The sequence below is a fragment of the Triturus cristatus genome, chromosome 5_2, assembly GCF_964204655.1.
Source record: "Triturus cristatus chromosome 5_2, aTriCri1.1, whole genome shotgun sequence".
Classification (NCBI taxonomy): Eukaryota; Metazoa; Chordata; class Amphibia; order Caudata; family Salamandridae; genus Triturus; species Triturus cristatus.
In genome coordinates, this window is record NC_140588.1 from 19,221,819 (window position 1) to 19,244,858 (window position 23,040).

General features: G+C 44.9%; 1 protein-coding gene across 1 annotated transcript in view; it reads right to left on the reverse strand.

Annotated features, from left to right (window-relative positions):
- The window catches only part of MARCHF6 (membrane associated ring-CH-type finger 6), a 1,340,093-nt gene that overhangs the window by 1,007,644 nt on the left and 309,409 nt on the right, over positions 1–23,040 (reverse strand). The window contains exon 10 of the mRNA XM_085606770.1: positions 5,087–5,138. Within this exon, the coding sequence (XP_085462896.1) occupies positions 5,087–5,138 (52 nt within the window). The remainder of the gene's footprint in view (positions 1–5,086; positions 5,139–23,040) is intronic.

Below are 23,040 nucleotides of genomic sequence, written 5' to 3' on the forward strand. Positions count from 1 at the left end.
GGAGACAAGACAGAGGGAGACAGACAGAGGGAGACAGACAGAGGGAGACAGACAGAGGGAGACAGACAGACAGAGGGAGAACAGACAGACAGAGGGAGACAGACAGACAGAGGGAGAGACAGACAGACAGAGGAGACAGACAGACAGACAGAGGAGACAGACAGACAGAGGGAGACAGACAGACAGAGGAGACAGACAGACAGAGGGAGACAGACAGACAGAGGAGACAGACAGACAGAGGGAGACAGGACAGACAGAGGGAGACAGACAGACAGAGGGAGACAGACAGACAGAGGGAGACAGACAGACAGAGGGAGACAGACAGACAGAGGAGACAGACAGGACAGAGGGAGACAGACAGACAGAGGAGACAGACAGACAGAGGGAGACAGACAGACAGAGGGAGACAGACAGACAGAGGGAGACAGACAGACAGAGGAGACAGACAGACAGAGGGAGACAGACAGACAGAGGGAGACAGACAGACAGAGGAAGACAGACAGACAGAGGGAGACAGACAGACAGAGGGAGACAGACAGACAGAGGGAGACAGACAGACAGAGGGAGACAGACAGACAGAGGGAGACAGACAGACAGAGGGAGACAGACAGACAGAGGGAGGGAGACAGACAGACAGAGGGAGACAGACAGACAGAGGGAGACAGACAGACAGAGGGGAGACAGACAGACAGAGGGAGACAGACAGACAGAGGAGACAGACAGAGGAGACAGACAGAGGGAGACAGACAGACAGAGGGAGACAGACAGACAGAGGGAGACAGACAGACAGAGGGAGACAGACAGACAGAGGGAGACAGACAGACAGAGGGAGACAGACAGACAGAGGGAGACAGACAGACAGAGGGAGACAGACAGACAGAGGGAGGACAGAAGGAGACAGACAGACAGAGGGAGACCAGACAGACAGACAGATAGACGGAGGCGGACTGAGGGAGACCAGACAGACAGACGGAGGGAGGGAGCGAGACAGACAGACGGAGGGAGGGAGACGGACAGAGGGAGACAGACAGACAGACGGAGGGAGACCACAATCTTATGAGCCACCTCAACTGCTAAGCAATGCTTACTGGGCTATATCAAAACAATATCCTTGAAGGTCTACAGAGATGGCACTACTTATACCTATCTTGGCTGGGAAATATTAATGTCATCAAAACCAAAGTCCTCCCCAGAATTCTCTCTCTCTTTCAATCTCTCCCTTACCCTATATCCCAGTTAGACTACAACTAGTTACAATCCAAACTACAATCCTTCATCTGGGTCTTCCTAGCCCTTCATCTAAACCAACAAGTGTGAGCGTTTGTGTTGTCTTCTCCTTTTATTTTGACTTATTCAGGATATATTGCATTTATTGTTCATATATACCGAATGCATAAAGTGCTTTGGAGAAAGTAGTGGTATCACTTTTCTGTTGTAGTTGTTTCCCCCGATCAGACCATTGTTTTTTGTATCATTCTTTACCCAGGTCCTTCGAGCTTAAAAATTGGGTCACCCCATTGTTTGTTTTTAGGTCGAACTTAGCACAGCGCGCATGCTCTTGCATGTGTGTTTTTTTAGCATTTTTTCTATTGGGCTTTGCGTGCGTCTTTCTGAAGACAGCACGCAATTGGGCAAAGGCAGGTGCATGTCCCACCTTTCCCAGGAAACGTATCCGCCTACGTCTTGCGGTTCTGAGCAGGGGCGCCATCTGTTCGGGGTCATGTTGCCATCTGTTTTTAATTAGCACGTTCGCCGCACTGCCGTGCTCACTCACCCCCGCTTCTCTCACGCGCCATTCTTTTTAACCAACCCTCCCTTCACATGCCACATGCACAGCCCAAATTTTGCAGAGTCCAGGGTCAGAAGAGCACAGTTATTCATGGGTAAATGTGCGCTTTGGCACAAGCTTAGTTGATCTCTTTCTATTCTCCTTTAACTTTCATAGAACGCCTGTTTGTGGTCATTGCCACCTACAAATCAAGAAATGTACATTGTGATTCTGAAAATGAGACGATTGATGTTTGTAACCTTAAATTTAATATATACATATTTGGGAAACTTCTATAACTCCGTATAAGTTCGCATCAGCAACAATGAGGCGTTAGAAGTTATTTTGTTGCGCAAGGCTAATTCAATACGGGTTTGGTAGTTGTCTAAGAGCGTGAGTGAACGGTAGTTGACGCAGAGATGTTGTATTTATTTATTTTAACTGGCCGATGTACTTAACAGTGTGCATTTGTGACATGCATTATTCATGAGGTATCACGTCAGAGTAACGTCCAAAAACAATTAGGTTGAATTCATGCGTTAAATGTATGAATGATGTTGGGATTGGAAATCACCCATGCTCTCAGCCTGCCTGAGTAAAACTGAGTAAAAGCTTCTTTTCTATGCAGTCAGCGTAGCTTGCGCTATTCCAGTGTCGTATAAAGCCATTTGTGCTGTAAATTAAGATGGGCAGAAGGGAGTTGTAGTCGTGACGTACCGGCCTCACTGCTGCTCTCCGGAACAGCAGCCTGCAATTTGATGGTGCATGCAAGCTGCCGGGGCGGGGTGGAAAGGTCAATTGATTAACCAATAGTAGGCAAGGGGAAGGCTTCCAGAGTGTGAGCTAGGCGGCCATGTTGGACATCATTTTGTAGAGTTTCCGACTGTTGTGTACGCCATGGTTCGAATTTCTTTTCTAAATACTTGAACAGAAGCCTGATCACATTTTATGATCATACACACCTTTCTTTTTTAGAAGTTATTGTAAATTGCATGTTTTAAAATATTCGCTAGACTTAAGGGGTGCCTTAATGCAGTGTATTTCTGTAGATATTGTGACTGTTGAAGTCATTTTGCGAAGAACCTAATGAAACCTGAAAAAAAAAATATATATGTTTATATTGCCTGGTGGATGCTTCTTTTGGATGATTTCCATTCAAAGATGGACGCATGCTTTGCTGGAGCTGCTGATAGACTTGCTGGTTCACACCTTATTCAACTCTCTCAGCCTACCGGTGGAATGGGCCTCCCCTGAGCCGCCGGCAAGGGGCGTGTTTAAGAAAATACGCTGCATTTGCCTGTCTCACAAGGCACATACAATAATATAAAACATATCTAAAAACTTATAACATCCCAAAGGTGAGACCTGTTGGCTATGCCAATACTTGTTGTCTTTGAAATGGACATCGTTCCCCTTTCTTCTTCCGCCTGAAGGATGTCTGTCACATCACATAGGACTCCAAAGCTGATTAACCCACAACAAGATTCATGGGAGTGAACAGAGTTCACACCTGGATGTCTGCCACAGTGACATGTGCATCAAAAGGTGAATCCTAGGCACCCAGCCCTACTCTATATCATTGATTCCCTCATCAGCCTCATCATTCTCTTCCTTAGATGTGCTCAGTCCCCCTTCCTTGTGATCTATCATTGAATCAAAGGACCCTTTGAAATGCAGAGAGACAGCCTGGCTCTGCCATCCTCCAGTGCATGTCCCTCCCAGCTTACAGAAATGTAGCAATACATAAATCTGTGTTATTCTAAAAGCCCACACTGCCAGCACACAAACATTTACCACACATGCACTGTACCACACTTCACCCTTTGTGCAGTGTACTTCTTGCAAGAACATGCACTCAGTACATCTTTCCATCACACAAGCCCTTCCACATCTACCCGATGTAGACCAGGGGTAAGTTAAGCACACCTCAGAAGTATTAAAAAGGGGAGTGACCCTGTAGGCCTCACTTCAGTAACAGGGTCAAAGGGTCCTATTCACTGCTACTGATCACACATGGAATGCTGCCGCCACAGCAAGTGTGCTGCTTAAATCCTGGTAAATTAGAATAAACAAAAATCTGGGATGCTAACTACACATAAGACCACAATGAATTAAAGGTCAACCAGAAGCATTAATAGATAGCAACATGGAAAACACAAAACACAACCAGAGAAAATGATTACTACACTGTCGAATGTCCTCGCCCTCCAACCCCGTTAACGAGCATGACTTACCCCCGTCCTCCGGCTCTTTCCTTTTTTCTCAGCCCCCTGACATTCAAAGGAAGCAAGCGTATCCAGCACGGTGCCCCCCGTCTGCGGACTGGCCCTTTAACACGGAGGAAGAAGATGAAGACCACGCCCCAAGGGGAAGCGCTGTCCACAATCCTTGGCTCTTAAAACCGGAAGGGGCCGAACAGGAAGGAGTCGACCGGAAGCAGGAAGTCGCTGTGCCTGGAATGAGCAAGGACCGACGCGGAGCTGTTACCGAAGAGACCGGGATCCTTAAAGGACGAGAGGAGGACGCCGCGCCCCGCCACGGCCCCGGAGGGTCGTGGCTACAACAGGTGCGTTCTCCTCTCCACGAACTTATACGCTGGGAGGGGGTACGGGGATCCACTGAGAAGCCGGAATCTCGGGGAGGGTCGAATTAAACAAACAGGCCGTTTAATCCCATACCCCCGGGCAGACCGGCTTTGTTTCCTGGTGTCGGGACCTTCCCCGCCCCTCACGCTGTTCGGGTGCGTTTCCCCTCACCCCCTATCCCTTTATTATCGTAGAGTGCGTGCTCTTCCTTAAACTGAGTGAAGTGGAAGATGAAGTGACTGTACATGTAAAATACAGAACTAAGCAGTGCTTAAGCAGCAAGCAAGCTGTCTGTTCAAAACAAAATGAACAAATCCTCATCCAGAGGGGCATCTAGAGATTTCTTGGAAATCCAGGGGGGATTTTTGCTTTAGTACAGGCAATTAATATTGTCGCCGTTTCGACACAGATAGTCGCAATTACTTGCAAAAGAATTGTAGTGCGAGTGATGCCCCAATGAGACTGAATGATTGAAATCGGGGTGTGATATGGGCCGAAGTGAATATATTAACTGGAATAATAATGGGGCACCATTAGGCTAGTTATGTTACTTTTTTAATAAACATGATTGAATAAAGTTACATTTTGACACACAGGGAGCTAAAGCGATTTACCTAGAATCACAAAATTATTGGTCAATGCTAAGATTGGAAATCAAACCCAGAACAGCATAGCTACAATCCATACCACCACCTTCTTGAGTACAATGTAAAACAGCAAAAAGTAAACTTACCAAACACAAGTATAAAAAGAGTATTTAGTGACACAACCCAGAAGACGTGTTCCTGCAAAAGAAAATAAATGCAAAATGAAAACAATAGCATAAGCCACTAACAACATTTTAGAAACCTAACTCTGTCACATTCATATTTTTTCTCAACATGCAGGCCTGACATCTACAAAATTGTAATTATAACCTCCTGGCGTCAATGTCAGTCTTATACTCAGTCAAATGCTGTATCTTTAATGTTAATTTCAACATGTTTTTTTTTTAGAATTGCTCAACTTCCTTTATCAATTTCCTGAGTAATGTACTAGTTAAAACAGCAGCTTACCCTAGCAATAAAACCAAATTTAAGAATGCAGTGATTTAACACCACTTTCAGTAGCACTGAAAGAGCTTAAAAAGTGAAACACACAGAATGCATGTAATTGCATATTCAAGGAGAATAAACAGACAGTGTGAGATGAAGCAGGGTGACTCGTAATTGGATTAAACAATGAATCAGCAGTACCACACCTAAAAACCATATACAGGCTATCAGCAAAAGTCAGAATCAGATTGGAGAGTCTCTGCCTAGCATACAAATAAATTGAAAGGTACAGCTGCCAAATACCTGCAAGACGGAAGTATCCAATACTCTTCTACATCCATCCTACACTCAGCAAAAGAGTATCTTCCAGTCACCTCTGAAACCTAATTCTCATGGTAGCCCTTCACCTTCGGAAAGACCTGCCCAACCATATTTGCCTTTGTATGTAGATGTATGTATGCATGTATGTGTTGGCATTTATAAAGCACACACCTTACTCAAGAGCAAAGAAGTGCTGAAGAGGAGGCTTGGCCCCCAGGAAGGATTTCTTTATTGGGGGTGGGAGGGGGTACAGATAGACTTGTTGGGTCTGGGCAGTGCTCCTTTCTTCAGAGTTGTAGGTGAGTTGGTGCTTATCTGATGTCAACAGGGATGCTGATCCAGATGCTAAGAGCATGAACACAGAAGGTTTGCCTCCTGATTTTTTCCTTCTTAGCAAGGTTTTGTCTCCAGTCTGGAGATATCCAAGCTCCTAGTTTGTTGGTGTTCCCAGATGTGGCTAGTTGGTTTGCCAAGCAAGCTGGGGTGTTACTGATGGAGTTATAAGCGATGCAGCTCAGAGTAGGTCTTTTAACGTGGGGGTAATGTGGTTGAATTTATTCCAGACTTTGAATAAACATGCTGCACCATGTAGTACTCATTTCAGGGGTGTTAAGGTGGTATCAGGAGACAATTTTGCAAAGAGAAGAGCATTGTCTCCATCCAGGTGGGAGAGGACTAAGGCTTGCATGGTTGTTCTGAAGTCATCTTTCAGGAGGAAAAGATTCATTTTCTTAAAAAGGGAAAGTGTTGCTTGCATAAGAGGTCTGTGTTTCGGGTGAATCCCAGATATTTTTAATGATCTGTCCTGAACAGAACCAGAAAGCTTTCTGGAGAGTTCATTGGTAATTCAAATTTGATGAGGTTTCCAGAGAAAGGGCTAGAACAAACCCTACATCCTCCTTTAACGCTGCTTGAATCAAACAGTCATCTATGTATGGGCAGATGTACAGCTGTTGATAATGTAGAAACGCTGTTACTGCAGCTTGGATTTTTAGTAAGTATCTTGCACTTGTGCAGGGTAAGGAACTAGTTTAGATCATAAAGATCTAGGGTGGGGTTGAGCCCTCCTTGTATTGTTTTAATAAGAGCACAATAAGAGTACTATCTAACCTCCCTTCGGGGGGGAATACAAGGATTTTAATGCTCTTAACTATAGGAGAGGAAAATGTTTCTGGGTGTTGAAAAGCTGTAGTCTTGACACTGCAGCAGTTTTAAAGCAAGGTCCTTTTTCACCACTTACTGAGGCGTCTTTGATTGTGTTGGTCTAGTGGGAGCGTCAGACCGAAAGCTTCCGCCATCTAGTGTTGTGTGTGCTTCTTGTGACAGTGATAAAAAGGGTGGCTGGTCCAAGAATTCATATCTTTGTGCCACTGAGATTGGGAACCATGCTTGACCTTCAAGAGAAACATCTTCTCATAATCTGATAATCTGACTGGTTCTAAAGGAAGAGGTTCCAGCTGGGATCTTGGGTCGAAAGGACTCCAGAGACTGGAAAAAAGATGACTGGAAGGTCATTACCAGGTGCAAATGTGAAGGTGATCTGCTGCGCACCATGCATCAGCTTTGCACTTCTCCACTGTAGGATCAAACAAGTTTTTCCCTTCAAAGCAGACCAAGAAGAACTTTTCCATAGCTTCTGGGTTGAAGTCTGAGGATTTGAGGCACAATGACTAGAGGCAGGACAAACCTGTGATTTTGCGGCACTGTCAATTTCTAGTCCGTAGCATCATTGCTCAGGTTGATGTTCATGGGTACAGTCCAGGAGCAGAGAGGAAAAATTACTATACTCATGCCAAGGATGACAACTGCAGCTAGTCATGATGGCATTGGCCTGCTGTAGGGAGTGATTCCCCACTTACTACCTGGAAGATCTTCTTTAGTTGAGTCTCAACAAATGTATCCTTATCTATGTGAGGGACCTGTGCTTTGTCCCTTCATGGGGAAGAAGGGCATTTATGGACATAAAAACAGGACAGTCCTTGGGGCCTGGTACATAGTGTTCAAGGTTTTAGAAATTTTGGAATAGAAGGAAGGATTCTTCTACACCTCACTTGAGGTGTATGGGCAGATCAAGTCACACCAGGGTGTTGGTGGAGTCACCAGCAAATGAAAGTGTGGAAGAAATGCATGAATTAACCTTAGCCACTGGTGAAAGTTCAGGTTATATTCCAATCCACCGTCTTTTATCCACTGTGTCACTCTAGACAGAGACCTGCCATATGCAAATCAATCTTAGTTCTGCTTGGATAGGAACAGTCCAGCCCAAGCTGCCATGCCAGGTCCCCTTCAGATGGGAATACAAGCAACCCAAATCGCCACTCATGATCACTTCATTAAAAAAAAAAAAAAAATGTATTGTGCATTTTATAGGTACTTGTCGCAACACACAGCACAGATTACAGGTTAAAGGCATGTGGAAAAAATCTAATATAATCGCCACATCACAGCACATTACACTTGCATCAATTCCAGAGAAAATTATTGCAGAAATGTGGAGGCTGCAGGCGATAATGACAGGGAGTTTGATGCGTCTGAGTGGAGGCGAAGGGTATAAGCCTATGCACATCGTTAAACAGAAAAAGTTTTGTCACAATTATTGGTAGAACTGGCCCTAACCTGCCTTATGGATCAGAACTTACTGTGCAGTACCAGTGCTTGAAGATCGATGTTGGTGGGACCAAAGAGATAAATTGTAAAGCTGATAATGTGCTGAGTCTATAAAGCGTTGCGTTGGATTAGTGACAGGCAGCTACTGCCGTTGATCAGATCAGGGGGGCGATCCGCCTTGCCCAGGTTAGCGCACAGCTCCTCTATGCGAGCGTCCCAGCTAGCTGTTATGGGGTATTTGCGCAAGCCCTTGGTTTCCTCGCAGCGCAGTGCCCGACTCAGCCTACGCCCAGGTTTCAATGGAGAGTGCCCAAGCAGAAAAACAGAGGAGGGGGGTGACTTTTACCTCCTGGTCGCTGGCAAAAAAAAGAGCCAGTTCTATAAACCATTTCACTGCTCTGTTTTGTGTTTTTTGTTTGGCGTATCAGGCCCAATTGGCACACCTCCCAAGTATGTAAGGCTTGGAGTCCCGTGCAGCATGTCAGGTGAGAAGCAATTCCAAGTTAGTTTTGGAAAAGTGATTGGCACACACAAAACATGTGCAAGATGTCAGTGTCAGGAGTATGACAGCTACGGCAGTCAGCGTCCATGCGGTTAAAGTAGCAACTGATTTTGTGGGGATGAGGTAAGCCCACATTTCACTTGTCCAAAACCATAGAAATTCCCCTGTTATAGTTAGTTCAGCTAACTATAACTCGCGCCCCCGCAATGAACTGATGATGATGTCACATATTACATCATTCATGACATGGTCAGTGACATCACTGATGACATCATCCACGTGAAATCTGATGTACCTCCTCACACTTTAATATAACCTTTGATACACTCACTGTAAAATACAGACTACCATTTTCGAAACCATCGACACACCAATACCAGTTACTACATAAGCACTCACTGATTCCTAGGTCTACACACACATACACTTATTCACCCATACAATCACTCATACATACAGTCACTCATCAATAAAACACTATCATATGCACTCATACACCTATACAGACACTCACACACCACCACTCATCCATGGAATTACTCACACACCTAGTCAGTCATGCAGAGAATCAATCACACTCACATACAGTTATACACACACCACCTCATTTATTCAAACATATACTAACACATACTTACTCTCTTATACAATCACTGATACATACAGCCACTCTCACAATCACGGACTCTCACGTATAGTCATTTATATACTCCAACTCTCACATACACTGCCTTTTACATATGTAGTTACTTGACCATGTACCACTGAGACATCCAATCTCTCACCAACACACACATACACACACTCACCAGCCCATACAGCTGTTTCCACATGCTCTCTTGAACCCATACACCCTGTGAATCAACCACTTACACATCTATGCACAGTCACAAACCTCCCACCCCCCCCCCCCACACACACACACACACACACACACACACTCAGTCTCCCATACAAATACCCAGGCAACCAATCAATAACCCATATAAACACTCATGTAGCTCCTGACCAACACATGCAGCAGCTTACACAACAGACATACTGATACAGACATTCACAGTTTAGTTACTAACCCATGTATTCAGTAAGACACATTTAATCACTCACTTATACAGTCAGTCACGCACCTACTAAATCCCCCATCCAGACACTTATACGCACACTCATTCTTCAATACACCTTGGCATATATATAAAACATATTTAAACTTTACAGAAACACAGTCACTGGATGATGTTAGTGAGGTCATCAGTGATGTCATTTGAGATGTTATCAGTGAGGTCACTAATCATGCCATGAATGATGTAATATGTGACATCATCAGCAGTGCATTGCGGCAGCGCGAGTTATAGTTACCTGAACTAACTAGAACGGGGGAATTTCTATGGCTTTGTATGAGTGAAATGTCCAACTAACTATAACGTCCCTGAAACCTATGGTTTTTTCAGTGAATATATATATATATTACCTACTGGCGGTCGCCAGTAGGTAGTTATAGTTAGGACCACGTTTCCATAGGAAAACCTCAACATTCTATTTTGAATAACTTTGGCGCCGGTCGACGAATCCTCGCGAATTTCTCAAAATAGGTGGGGCGCTACGCTCCGCTCCTACCCTGAAAGTCTCGGGGGGATCCGTCAAGCGGGGGCTGAGATAAAAGGGGGGTCCCAAAACGCGTTTTTCCCATGCATTTTTCCATAGGACCTTTAGAACGAGCTACAGCCCGAACGGCTGAACAGAATTACTCAAAATTTGGCAGAGAGGTAGTCCCTAGGTCAAGGAAGTGCCTTTTGTAGGTTTGGTGTAAATCTGTTCAGTAGATTCTGAGAAAATAGCCTTTAAATCAATATATATATCTGAGCCCGCTTACCGTACGCTTACGGTAAGCGTACGGTGGCGTGCGCGAGCGCGATTCTGATTGGCTCTTAGATCTTAGTAAACATTCGAATCGGCCGAAACCAGGAAGCGGCGGCCGCCATTTTGTGTATTTCACTCTGAAAAAAAAGAGTGAAAACAAGGAAAGGGGGCAATGAGGAGAGTTACAGACCCCCTAACATTTGTAAGGGGGTCAAAGAAGGACAGAAAAGTACAAAAAAAACATTTATTGATTTTAAAAAAAATCACGGGGTACGCGTACGGTAAGCTTACGGTAAGCGTACGGTAGAAAAAAAAAATGAAAATCAGATTTAAGTGTTTAGATATTAGGGGGCTCTAAAAAGAGCCGTTGTGTTTATGAAATGATTTTTTAGTGGTACCTACAAGTAAGTACCGATGCAGAGTCTAAGGTTCAAGAGGAAGACTCTGTTCCCTTCATCATTGAAGTGCACACCATCTCCTCTATAAATGTCTTGCATGTCATAACGCAAGTTGTTGTGGTAAATGGCACCCATACCATAGTCACGGAGGAAAGCAGAAACAGATTTGTTGACGTGCTTTCTTGCTTTGTCATCGCACCGCGTGCCCACCGTGCGTGCACGGCACTAACTGCGTAAAGTGGGCGCGCGGTGCGCGAAGCGCACCGCGTGCTCACTGTGCGCGCACGGTGCGCGAAGCGCACCGTGCGCGCACGGAACGAACTGCGTTAAGTGGGCGCGCACGCCACGAATGGCGTAAAGTAACTTAGCATTTAAAAAACCGTACAAATTCACTGAAAAAACCATAGGTTTCACACACGTTATAGTTAGGAATTAGCATTTAAAAAACCTTGCAAATTCACTGAAAAAACCATAGGTTTCACACATGTTATAGTTAGCGGAAATTTTACTGATAAAAAACCAATGAAATTCCCCCGTTATAGTTAGTGCAGGCAACTATAACTCACGCGACCGCAATCTTCTGCTGATGACATATGTGTCTTTATGAAAAAAAAATATTTGTAATATATGTATAGCTAAAAATGTATGGAAGAAGACATGGGCAAATAAGTGTCTAAATACAGTATTAGCATCAGCAGAGGATTGCGGTCGCGTGAGTTATAGTTGCCTGCACTAACTATAACGGGGGAATTTCATTGGTTTTTTATCAGTAAAATTTCCGCTAACTATAACATGTGTGAAACCTATGGTTTTTTCAGTGATATATATATATATATATATATATATATATATATATATATTCACTGAAAAAACCATAGGTTTCAAGCCTGATATAGTTAGGAATTAGCATTTAAAAAACATTTGAAATTCCCTGAAAAAATCATAGGTCTATATTAGTTATTGATTAGTTAACTGAGTATTTCTATGGGAGAGTGAATGTGTGTGGGGCTCGGTGGGGGGGGTGTGACTGCCCAAAGATGTGTGAATAGTTGATTCAGTAGGTATCTGAAGTTAAAACTACAGTTGTTTGGGTGGGTGAATATCTTTATGGGTGTGGCGATGAGCAAATATGTCTCAATGGTACATGTCCAACAAACTAGAAAAATAAAAGCCAGTGTATGTGTCAGTTGTTGTATATAAATAAGTATACAGAAGACTCAGTGATTGTATGAGTGTCTGTATGGATAACTGTATACTTGTAATAGTGATTTTATAACACACTAAGTATGAGTTATCTATATGAATAGATGAAGTGGTGTTTTTATAAGTGTATAGCGAAGTAAAAGTAAGTATGATCCATTGTTTGCATAAGTGAGTAGGATGTGTGCTCGTGTGTAATGTCGATATAGGTGAATAAGTATATTTGATAGTGTTCTATTGATCATTGACAGCATGTATGAGTAAATCTATAGGTAAGTGATTAGATGTGTGTGTAGATCTAGGATTCACTGAATGGGTGTTTAGAAACTTGTATTGGTGTGTCAATGGTTTTAAATCTGGCACTCTGTATTTTACAGTGAGTGATGAAAGGTTATACTAGTGTATGATGAGTTGTATCTGATTGTCAAGTGGATGATGTCATCAGTGATGTCATTTGAGATGTCATGAGTCATGTCACTGACCATGTCATGAATGATGTAATATGTGACATCAGCAGTGGATTATATATCGGAGGAATTTCAATGGTTTTGTTTGAGTGAAATGTCCAGCTAACTAGAACACCCCTAAAACCTATAGTTTTTTCAGTGAATTTGTAAGGTTTTTTTAAATGCTAATTCCTAACTATATCAGGCCTGAAACCTATGTTTTTTTCAGTGAATTTCAAAGGGTTTTTAAATGCTAATTACTAACTATATCAGGACTGAAACCTATGTATTTTTCAGTGAATTTCAAAGGTTTTGTAAATGACAATTTTTAATGTATTAATTGTTATACAAATTTTTTTGATACCGATTTACTATATTTTTGTAAACTATTTTTAGATATTTTATTTTTTTAATTACATTATACATAACAATACAAAATATACTTTCTCAGAATGAATTACTTTAGTTTAAATACTTTGCAAATAGGCAATAGAATTTTAAGTACAGTAGTTACAGTTGTTGCAATGGGCAACACAATTTCAAACACAATGCAACATTGAGTTCAATGTGAATTTCTAGTAAAATGCAATTAGTTACTTTATGGATTACTTTTCTAACCACAGGACTGGATGCTAGATTCAGTCCTTGGACATCTCCTGTAAACAGTTGAGGAAAAGCGTTTTGGTTACAGTAGTGATTTTTAGGAAATATTATTGTATTTTAAAAGTTGACCATTTTTTCACATAGAATCACCAATGTTATCCTATGGCAGAAAATTCACTTAGCAGGTAAGTACTGTTATCGTTACTTTTTCTTACTCAGTGGTAGATCCTGGATGCAACACTGGTGAATCTCCTATAAACATTTGAAAGAATGTGTTTAAGTCATACAGACGATTTTTTAGGAATATTTTTAATTTGTGAAAATAGACACTTAGAAACTTTTCTGCTGAAAACCACACAATGGATTCCTATGGATGGAAATACAAGTTACTGGCAAGTACGCTTAGAATTACTTTTCAGGGTCAGTGCTGGGCTAAAAGATGCAGCACTGGGTTCTCTCCTGATAACAGGCGAGTAAATCGGAATTCGTAGTTCGGCTGATTTTAGAGGAATATTTGCACAATGGTGAAGGAAGGGGGTGGGGCCTGAGGTGACGCGTGCAAACACGCCCTGTGGCGCATTTTAAGTTGGGGAATTAATTCCTCTTCAATCCTGAGGTCCCCTGGGGGCCAACTAGTCCACCAGGTACGTCCAGTATGCGCCAGGGAGCTGCGTTGCAGAGAGGTGTTTAGAGGCCACGCCCCTTTTCACAACACTCTGCAACGCAGCTCCATGGCACTTACTGGAGGTACCTGGTGGGCTAGTTGGCCCCCAGGGGACCTCAGGATTGAAGAGGAATTAATTCCCCAACTTAAAACGTGCCACAGGGCGTGTTTGCACACATATCACCTCAGGCCCCGCCCCCTACCTTCACCACTGTGCAAACGCGCCCCGTGGCACGTTTTTTTAGTTGGGTGATTAAGTCCCTTTGAATCCTGAGGGTCCCTGGGGTCCAACTAGCCCACCAGGTACCTCCAGTAAGCGCCACAAGGCTGCGTTGCAGAGAGGTGTAAAAAGGGGCGTGGCCTGGAGCACCTCTCTGCAACGTTGCCTTGTGGCGCTTACTGGAGGTACCTGGTGGGCTAGTTGGCCCCCAGGGACCCCCAGTATTGAAGGGAAATTAATTCCCTAATTTAAAACGCGCCACAGGGCGCGTTTGCAGTGTGTGCTTGTGAGGGGGCGGGCCCCCATCCCCCAGGGACTCGCCCCCAAATTAAATTTTTCCGGGGACCCCATCCCCTGGGGCATAGCCACCTTTTAAAATATTTTTATGGAGGGGGTCTGCGTAGCCCCCCTCCTCTGGCCACTTAAGGCCCCGGGGACCCCCTCCCCCGGGGCTGTCCATTGATTTATTTAATGGGGAGGGGGGCCACGTGGCCTCCCCTCCCGTGCCACTTATGGCCCCGGGGACCCCATTCCCCGGGGCCTGGCCTCTCGCTGGGGACTGTGGGGGGGGTCCCCAATCCCCCCACAGTCTCAGCCGGCTCCCCGCCTCCTGCGGGAGCGGGCATTGCTTTTCCACATGGGGAGCAGCTAACATGCTGCTCCCCATATGGAAAAGCAATCTGCTTTGCTTCATTGAAGCGAGAGCAGGTTTCCCTGCTCTCGCTTCAATGAAGCAAAGCAGTTTGCAATGGCAGGGTGAGAGCCGCGAGGCTCCCGCCCTGCCATTGCAAACAGCAGTGTTCCGGGGGTGGGCACCCCGGGACACTGCAGGAGCCGGCCCTGGGGGGTGGCGGTCCCCAGGGCCACAACAAGCCTCCAGGAGGGGGTCCGCGCTGCCCCCCTCCCACATCTGTTAGCAGCCCCGGGGGGTGGTGGTCCCCGGGGCTGGGGAGGCCTGAGAGCCCCCACACCCAATATTAATAAGCCCCGGGGGGTGGCGGTCCCTGGGGCAGTGTGGGGGGGATTGGGACCCCCCTACCCTATTTTTTTTAAATGCCCCCAGGGATTTGGCCCCCCAGGGGCCAATTACCAAAGAAGCGCGGGAGCCCGCGCTTCATTTTTATTTATTTTTTCCGGCCGAAATTCGCGCTGGGTGCGCGAATCAAGTCCATTTTTTTTTTCTAAATGCTTTTTTTTGGCCCTGGGGGTCCTTGTGGGACCCCCTGAGCAGGCCTAGGGAGTCAGGATGTTTCTACCCTGCCCCCTTTTTCCGTTTTGCACGTTTGTTTCTTAGGTTTCTTGTGCCTCGGTTCTACCGAGGCACAAGATGGCTGCAAACACTTCCTGATTTGGAGTGTTGACAGGCAATTAGAATACAGCTCGTGCACGGCAGGGTGCGCGCTGGGTGCGCAGATCCTCCGAGGCCATAGATATATATGTACATTTAAATGTCATTTTCTAAGGAACTACTGAACGGATTTACACCATTTAAGCAAAAGGCACAAGTCTGAACTAAGGACTACCTCTGTGCCAAATTTGGTGTAATTCCGTTCAGCAGTTCAGGCTGTAGCTGCGGCTAAAGGTCCTATGGGAAATTGCATGGGGAAAAGGCGTTTTGGGACGCCCCTTTTTTCTCGGCCCCCGCTTGACGAATCCCCGTGAAACTTTCAGGATAGGAGAGGACCGGAGCTGGCCAAAAGTTTAGAAAATTTCACGAAGATTCGTCAATCGGCAGCAAAGTTATTCCAAATAGAATGTTGCGGATTTCCTATGGAAAATAGGTCCTAACTATATCTACCTACTGGCGACTGCCAGTAGGAGAAAATATATATATATATATATATATGTATCACAAAGGGGATGATGGACGGAGTGTTGAACATTGCAAGTACTCACCCCCAGGCAACTGATCTGGGTTTAATCCATCATCATTCTTTAGCTCACTCCGCCACCCCAGATCTGACTTGGCCCTTGCGCACTTTGCCACTGGATTCAAGCTAGCCTGGCTGATGACGGCTGATTAGCCAGAAACCGGTCCCAGGTAGACATGGCTAGGCAGTTCGGGCTGGACTGTTTCCATGAGACACAGGGTCAGACTGATTTGCATATGGCCATGTCTGAACTGGGGTGGCGTAGTGAGCTAAAGAATGATGATGGATTAAACCCAGATCAGTTGACTGGGGGCGAGTGCTTGCAATGTTCAACACTCCGTCCATCATCCCCTTTGGTTTTGAGATATAGATATATATAGATATATTATCTACTGGCGGTCGCCAGTAGATAGTTCTAGTTAGGACCGTGTTTCCATAGGAAATCCGCAACATTCTATTTGGAATAACTTTGGCGCCGGTTGACGAATCCTCACGAAATTTTGAAAATAGGTGGGGCGCTCCGCTCTGCTCCTACCCTGAAAGTCTCGGGGGGATTCGTCAAGCGGGGGCTGAGAAAAAAGGGGGGTCCCAAAACGCATTTTCCCCATGCAATTTTCCATAGGGACCTTTAGTCCAAAGTACAGCCCGAACGGCTGAACAGAATTACTTCAAATTTGGCAGAGAGGTAGTCCTCAGGTCAGGGAAGTGCCTTTTGCAGGTCTGGTGTCAATCTGTTCAGTAGTTCCTGAGAAAATCAAAAGTAAATTCATATATATATATGTGGGCGGAGCCTAACCACACATCTCATCCTGAGATCGGATTGGCTGTCAGCACTTCATCCAAGAAGTGTTGGCAGCCATCTTGGGACCAATATACATGATAGCACCTCATTAAAAAGCATTGCAGTTAATAGAAGGTTTTACGACTTCAGTTACATTATAAATCATTTGTTGATGGTACCATACTCATTTTAGGAATTGTGGTATGTTCTAAGGTGATTTCACCATGTGAAAAAGCCTTCTGCTTGGATGTCATGATTGAGAGAAAAATATTTTCTCATGCTTTTCCCACAGAGGTTTGGAAGCTAAACTGAGAGCTTATTTTCTGTAAATTCACATTATCTTTCTCAGTCATGTGAGAATGAAGTCTGACATTCTCAGTAAAACATGTACATCCAACAAGGGCAGAGACGGTCAGTGGATTCCTTTGTATTCTACTGCAGCTTCCCAGAGTGTTCCAAAGAACAACTAGAGCGCTAACAGTCCTACTTATGATAAACATATGGCACACCTGAAGCCATCTTGCTTGGTTTAAGGTGGTAACTCTTAAAACATTTAATTTAAAAATGAGGGGGTTCATTTTTCCATAACAAAGTATGATTAGTGCTGCAGAAAGAAAAATTAGGGCACATTTTGAGTGACTTCTCAAATCGTCTTCTATTTCATTAAAAAATTCTGACATGCAGACTGAAACATGCACTTTCAATACCAGCAGCAGTTTTCCCTGGTGAGCAGTAGCTTTACTACAGTGATCTAATGAGCAAAAATAGTGCTAACATTCTGAATTTATGGCAAATGTGTGACACATCTGAATGCCTTCTTGATGGAATCAAAGTAAAAAACTGAAAGTATTTCCTACTGAGGAGACTGCAGTAAATGAGGAAATTAGGAAACGTCATAACAAATAACTCTCCCAAGATGGCCACCAGAGACAAAAGAGCCCAAATGTAGCCCAAATATCACCAAGATGTAGCCCAAGTATAGCCCAATGACAATGTCCCAGAGTGTTCTTAAAAACAACTAGAGCGCTTACTGTCTTCATTATGACAAAAGTATGGCACACCTGAAGCCATCTTGATTGGAATAAACTGGTAACACTTAAATCATTTAATTTAAAAAGGAACACAATGAGGGGGTTCATTTTGCCATAGAAATTATGATTAATGCTGAAGAAAGAAAATGAGGGCACATTTTGAGTGACTTCTCAAATCCTCTTCTATTTCATTAAAAAATTCTGACATGCAGACTGAAACATGCACTTTTAATACCAGGAGCAGACTTCCATGGTGAACAGTAGTTTTACTACAGTGATCTAATGAGCAACTAGAGTGCTAACATTCAGAATTTATGGCAAATGTGTGACATATCTGAATACCTTCATGATGGAATCAAAGTAAAAAACTGAAAGCATTTCCTACGGAGGAGACTGCAGTACATGAGGAAATTAGGAAACTTCAAAACAAATAAATCTCCCAAGATGGCCACCGGAGACAAAAGAGCCCAAATGTAGCCCAAAATCACCCAGATGTAGCCCAAATATAGCCCAATGACAGAAGTGAGCAAAACACTTATTATTTTGTGTTTTTGCAGTGTTATATAGTGCAGACTTGTCAGGTATTGGAGTGCTTTACATGAGCATTGGTTACATCACACAAGAACAAATTCATTTTGGTTGTAGACATGGGGAGACAAAGTAATTTGACCAGAATCACAGAATGTCGAGCTGAAGCAGAAACCCCAACCTGGTTCCCCAGTTGCAAAGTCTGCAGTTCTGGAAGTAACACCACATCCTCTCCCCTAAGTGCAACATTTAATCAAGTGGTCAACTGGATAAAAAAACTAAGATTACAAATAATTTAAAAGTGCTTTGTCGCTATTTGAAAACTCAGAAAATATGTCCTTATTTTAGTCTTTTAGAGCACTAACCATAATTTTGATGCCAATAAGACCCTCTCATATATGTAATTTCTAAAGGAAATGCTCTAGGTATTACAGTTTTGATTACATCAAGATGACGTCAGGCGTTCCACACTTTTGTAATAAATATAGAATGTTAGCAATCTAGTTGTTCATTAGGATACTGTTGAGAGGCAGAGGCCAGGGGCACGGACTCTGAAAATTGAAGGCAGGTAGGAGGGTGCAAAGGCAACAATTTAACCATACTGAGCAGGCAGGAAGGGCCGTGGCAGCACAACAGACTATGGAGGGCAGTGGAAAGGGGGGCAGGGGCAACAAACCAACAATACAGGACTGGCAAGAGAGGCTGTGGCAATGTAATAGACCATTGTGGGCAGAAGGAAGAGGCAAAGGTAGTACAACCATACATGCCAACAGACCCGATTCAGCCAGGAAACGTCCAATGTTTTTAAGCTCAAATGGGCTTTATTTGATCTGTCTCCTGTCTACAATCTCCTCTTTTTCAATGTAACTCAAAGGGGAAAATCAATACCCCAGTTTTTTTTTTAAATCTCCCTCTTACCAAGTTCAAAATGTTCGCAAGTATGGTACATTGGATCATGGAAGGAAATGGGGTAGGGACATGGACTTGGATAACAGAGGACAGGAGGGACATGGAGAGGTGCACCAAACTGACCCTGCAGGGAAGGCATCAGGGTTTGCAGCAGCACAATACACCACACAGGGCATGCGGGACGGGAGTGCAGCACAACAATCCATAGAAAGCAAGAGGGAGGGGGCAGGACCATGCACATGGACAACAGAGAACAGAGGGGCAAGAGGCAATGGTAGCTAGCTGACCATAATGGACAGACAAGAGAGAAAGCTGCAGCATAACAGACCATAAAGGGCAGGAGGGACGGATCAGGGGCATTACAATGGAACAGACAAGCCAGGAGGGAGGGAGTAGGGGTCTGCACATGTAAACAGAGGGCTGGGGGCAAGGGGGCAGGGCAGGAGCAGCAAGATAGCCATGGAGGTCAGGCAGGATGGGCCCTAGAAGCAAGACACGCCATGAAGAGCAACACTGAGACTGTGATGGCATACACACAGACCATGGAGGGAAGGTGGGAGGGGGTCAGGGGCAGCTAACTGACCACACAGGGAAGGTGGGAGGGGCCATGGCAGCACAGAAGACCATGCATGGCAAGTGGGAGGGTTAGTGGCAGCACAATGGCTATGATGGGCAAGAAGGAGGGTGCAGGGGCATGCACAAAGGACGATGGAGGATAGAAGGGGTCAGGACCTGTGCACAGACAAGAAAGTTCAGGGGAAGGGGCCTCACAACAGACCGCACGGGGCAGGCAGGAGGAGCAGTTGCAGCACAACAGACCAGGGAGGGCAGAAGGGTGTGGCAGTACAATGGACCACGTAGGACAGGAGGAAGAGGATAGGGGCATGGCATATGGACAGGCAGGGTGGAGGTGGCAGGGACAGGTTACAGTCATCTGACAATGCTAGGCAGGTGGGAGGGGAGTGGCAGCTCAACAGAACACTCCGAGTAGATAGGAGTGGCAGGTCCATGGAACATGGTGGGCAAAAAGGATGGAGCAGGGTCATGCACAAAGACATCGGAGGGCAGGGGGAAGGAGAATAGGGGCAGCAAGCTAAGCACAGAGGCTAAGCAGGAGGTCAATGATGGGCCATAGAATTGGGCAATGGAGGGCAGGAGGAGTGGACTGGTACATCATACTAAATTGAGGGCAGTGGCAGCACATCAGACCATGCATGGCAGGAGGGAGGAGGCTAGTCCATGGATTCACACAACAGAGAATAGGGAGGAGGGGGATGGGGCAGCAAGCTAACTGTTCGGAGAAGGCGGGTATTAGGAACTTTATTGTTTTTAAAACGTGTGTCTGTGCGAACTACTTAAAATATGAACAAGTATGCAGCATAATCTCACTTTTATTCAGGAAGAAGTGGACGTTTGTGACTGTGACTCCGGGCTCACTTGGCAGAAACACCCCCTGACCCTCCACCCCCTATCGCAAAATGTAATGCCCGTGAAAAGGGTAGGTGAACACAGTGTTATATAGAACATAGTCCTGAGAGCACGATTGAAAATGAAAACTAGATATAGTGTATGGTATAAACTATGCACCAAAAAGTGGGATATAAGATGAACCGGCGTGAAATATAATATGCAATACATTGTGCGCAATTACAGATTCATTGGAGAGCGCGAGATAGCACAGGCACTAGCGCGTGCTATGCGATATGCGCCTTGGAGTGTAATATGCACAGGGCAGTGTTGTGTAACCTAACTAGTCTCTAAAGTTGTAATATAAAATATGTGCTGGGGAGTGTAACGTTGCATATGCACTGTGACAAAGATATGGATCCCAGATTGTAATATGTATGGCATAGCACTGTGCGTTATAACATAGGCATCGAGGAAGGCACGTTAGATGGGGCAATATAACCCGTGCGAAGACAAGTGTGGCATGACATATTCACGGGGTGGTGTTACAGTGCACATGGGCTAGAGAGTGGCATAGCATATGCACTAGCTAGTGGAATACAACACAGAGGTGTGTGGCACTCAGCAGGCAATGGTGGGTGTAACACAGCATTGGGCTCTGCCAGGAGCACGCTGTGACTCTCAAGTGATGTTCGTCCCCTTTCCAGAGAGTAAAATAAAAAGTATTACACATCCGGCAGTGGATGTGTGTTTTATTGACCGTGAGGGGGGTTTCTTGCATAGTTTTGGTCTAATTTTTGTCGAATCCCCTTTGAATGGCTTGGTGTGCATGTGTATTAAATGTGCCCGTCAATAGCTACCCATGTTTGTATAAATAAACGACAAAGGTGTCTACCGGGATTAGGCACGGTAGGGCATCAGACATGTCAGAGCTTCACTAGTGGTGTAAATACATTCCACGTGGATTCATTGTATGCATAGTCGCCATTTAATGAATATCACGCAAATCGTCATGGTGATAGGTACGTACGGCATGTCCTAGGTGTGTCTATAAATATATATTTTTTTTAAATAATAAAAAACAGTGGCCGGCCCTGGGGATTGGGGTCAAAAAAATATAGTTAGGAGACAGGCCCTGGGGGATGGGGTCATCAGGGCCAATAAATTAGAATAAGAAGGGGAACCACACAGCCCCCCTTCTTAAAAAATTAAAATAAATAAAAGACTGGCATCGTGCCGGAGGCCACGCCCCCTCCTTGTAGAACTCTGCAAACGCGCCCCCTGGCAAATTGTAAGTTGGGGAATTAATTCCTCTTCAATACTGAGGGTCCCTGAGGGCCAACTAGCCCAACAGGCATCTCCAGTATGCGTCAGGGAGCTGCGCTGCTGACAGGTGTTCTGAGGCCAAGCCCCTTTTTACACCTCTCTGCAACGCAGCTCTGTGGCGCTTACTGGAGGTACCTAGTGGTCTAGTTTGACCCTAGGGACCCTTAGGATTCAAGGGGACTTAATCTCTCAACTTAGAACAGCCACAGGGCGCGTTTACACAGTGGTGAAGGGAGGGGACGGGGCCTGAGATGACGTGTGCAAACACGCACTATGGCACGTTTTAAATTGGGGATATAATTTCCCTTCAATACTGAGGGCCCCTGGGGGCTAACTAGCCCACCAAGTGCTTCCAGTAAGCGCCACTGAGCTGCATTGCAGAGAGGTGGTCCAGGCCGTGCCACTTTTTACACCTCTATGCAACGCAGCTCTGTGGCACTTACTGGAGGTACCTAGTGGGCTAGTTGGACCCTAGGGACCCTCAGGATTCAAATGAACTTAATCTCCCAACTAAAAACGGACACAGGGCGTGTTTACACAGTGGTGAAGGGAGGGGACGGGGCCTGAGTGAACGTGTGCAAAAACGCCCTGTGGCCTGTTTTAAGAGGTAGTTTTAATCCCCCTGCCCTATTATATACTAGGGGCTTACAGAGGAGGTCATGCTAATCACAGGGGGACCCCAACGCATAACGTTCCCTAGTGTATGTAGGTGTTTTCACTGTATTCTAAGTGTCTTTTAACATAACACTGGCTCTAGGACTGGTTAGTCAGACTCAGTTACCACCAGTATCCGTCTGAAAAAGTTGAGGGTACAGGATGATTTTGCAACAAGGCTTCTTTCTGCTCTTCTTTTTGTTCTTTCTGCACGTTATCCTTCTTCCTGCACTTTTCTTCTGTTGCTTCTTTCTGCACTTTTTTTTTTCTTTCTGTGCATTTTTTCTTCTTGCTTCACATGTCCTATCTCTGTAGGCATAGTTAGAAA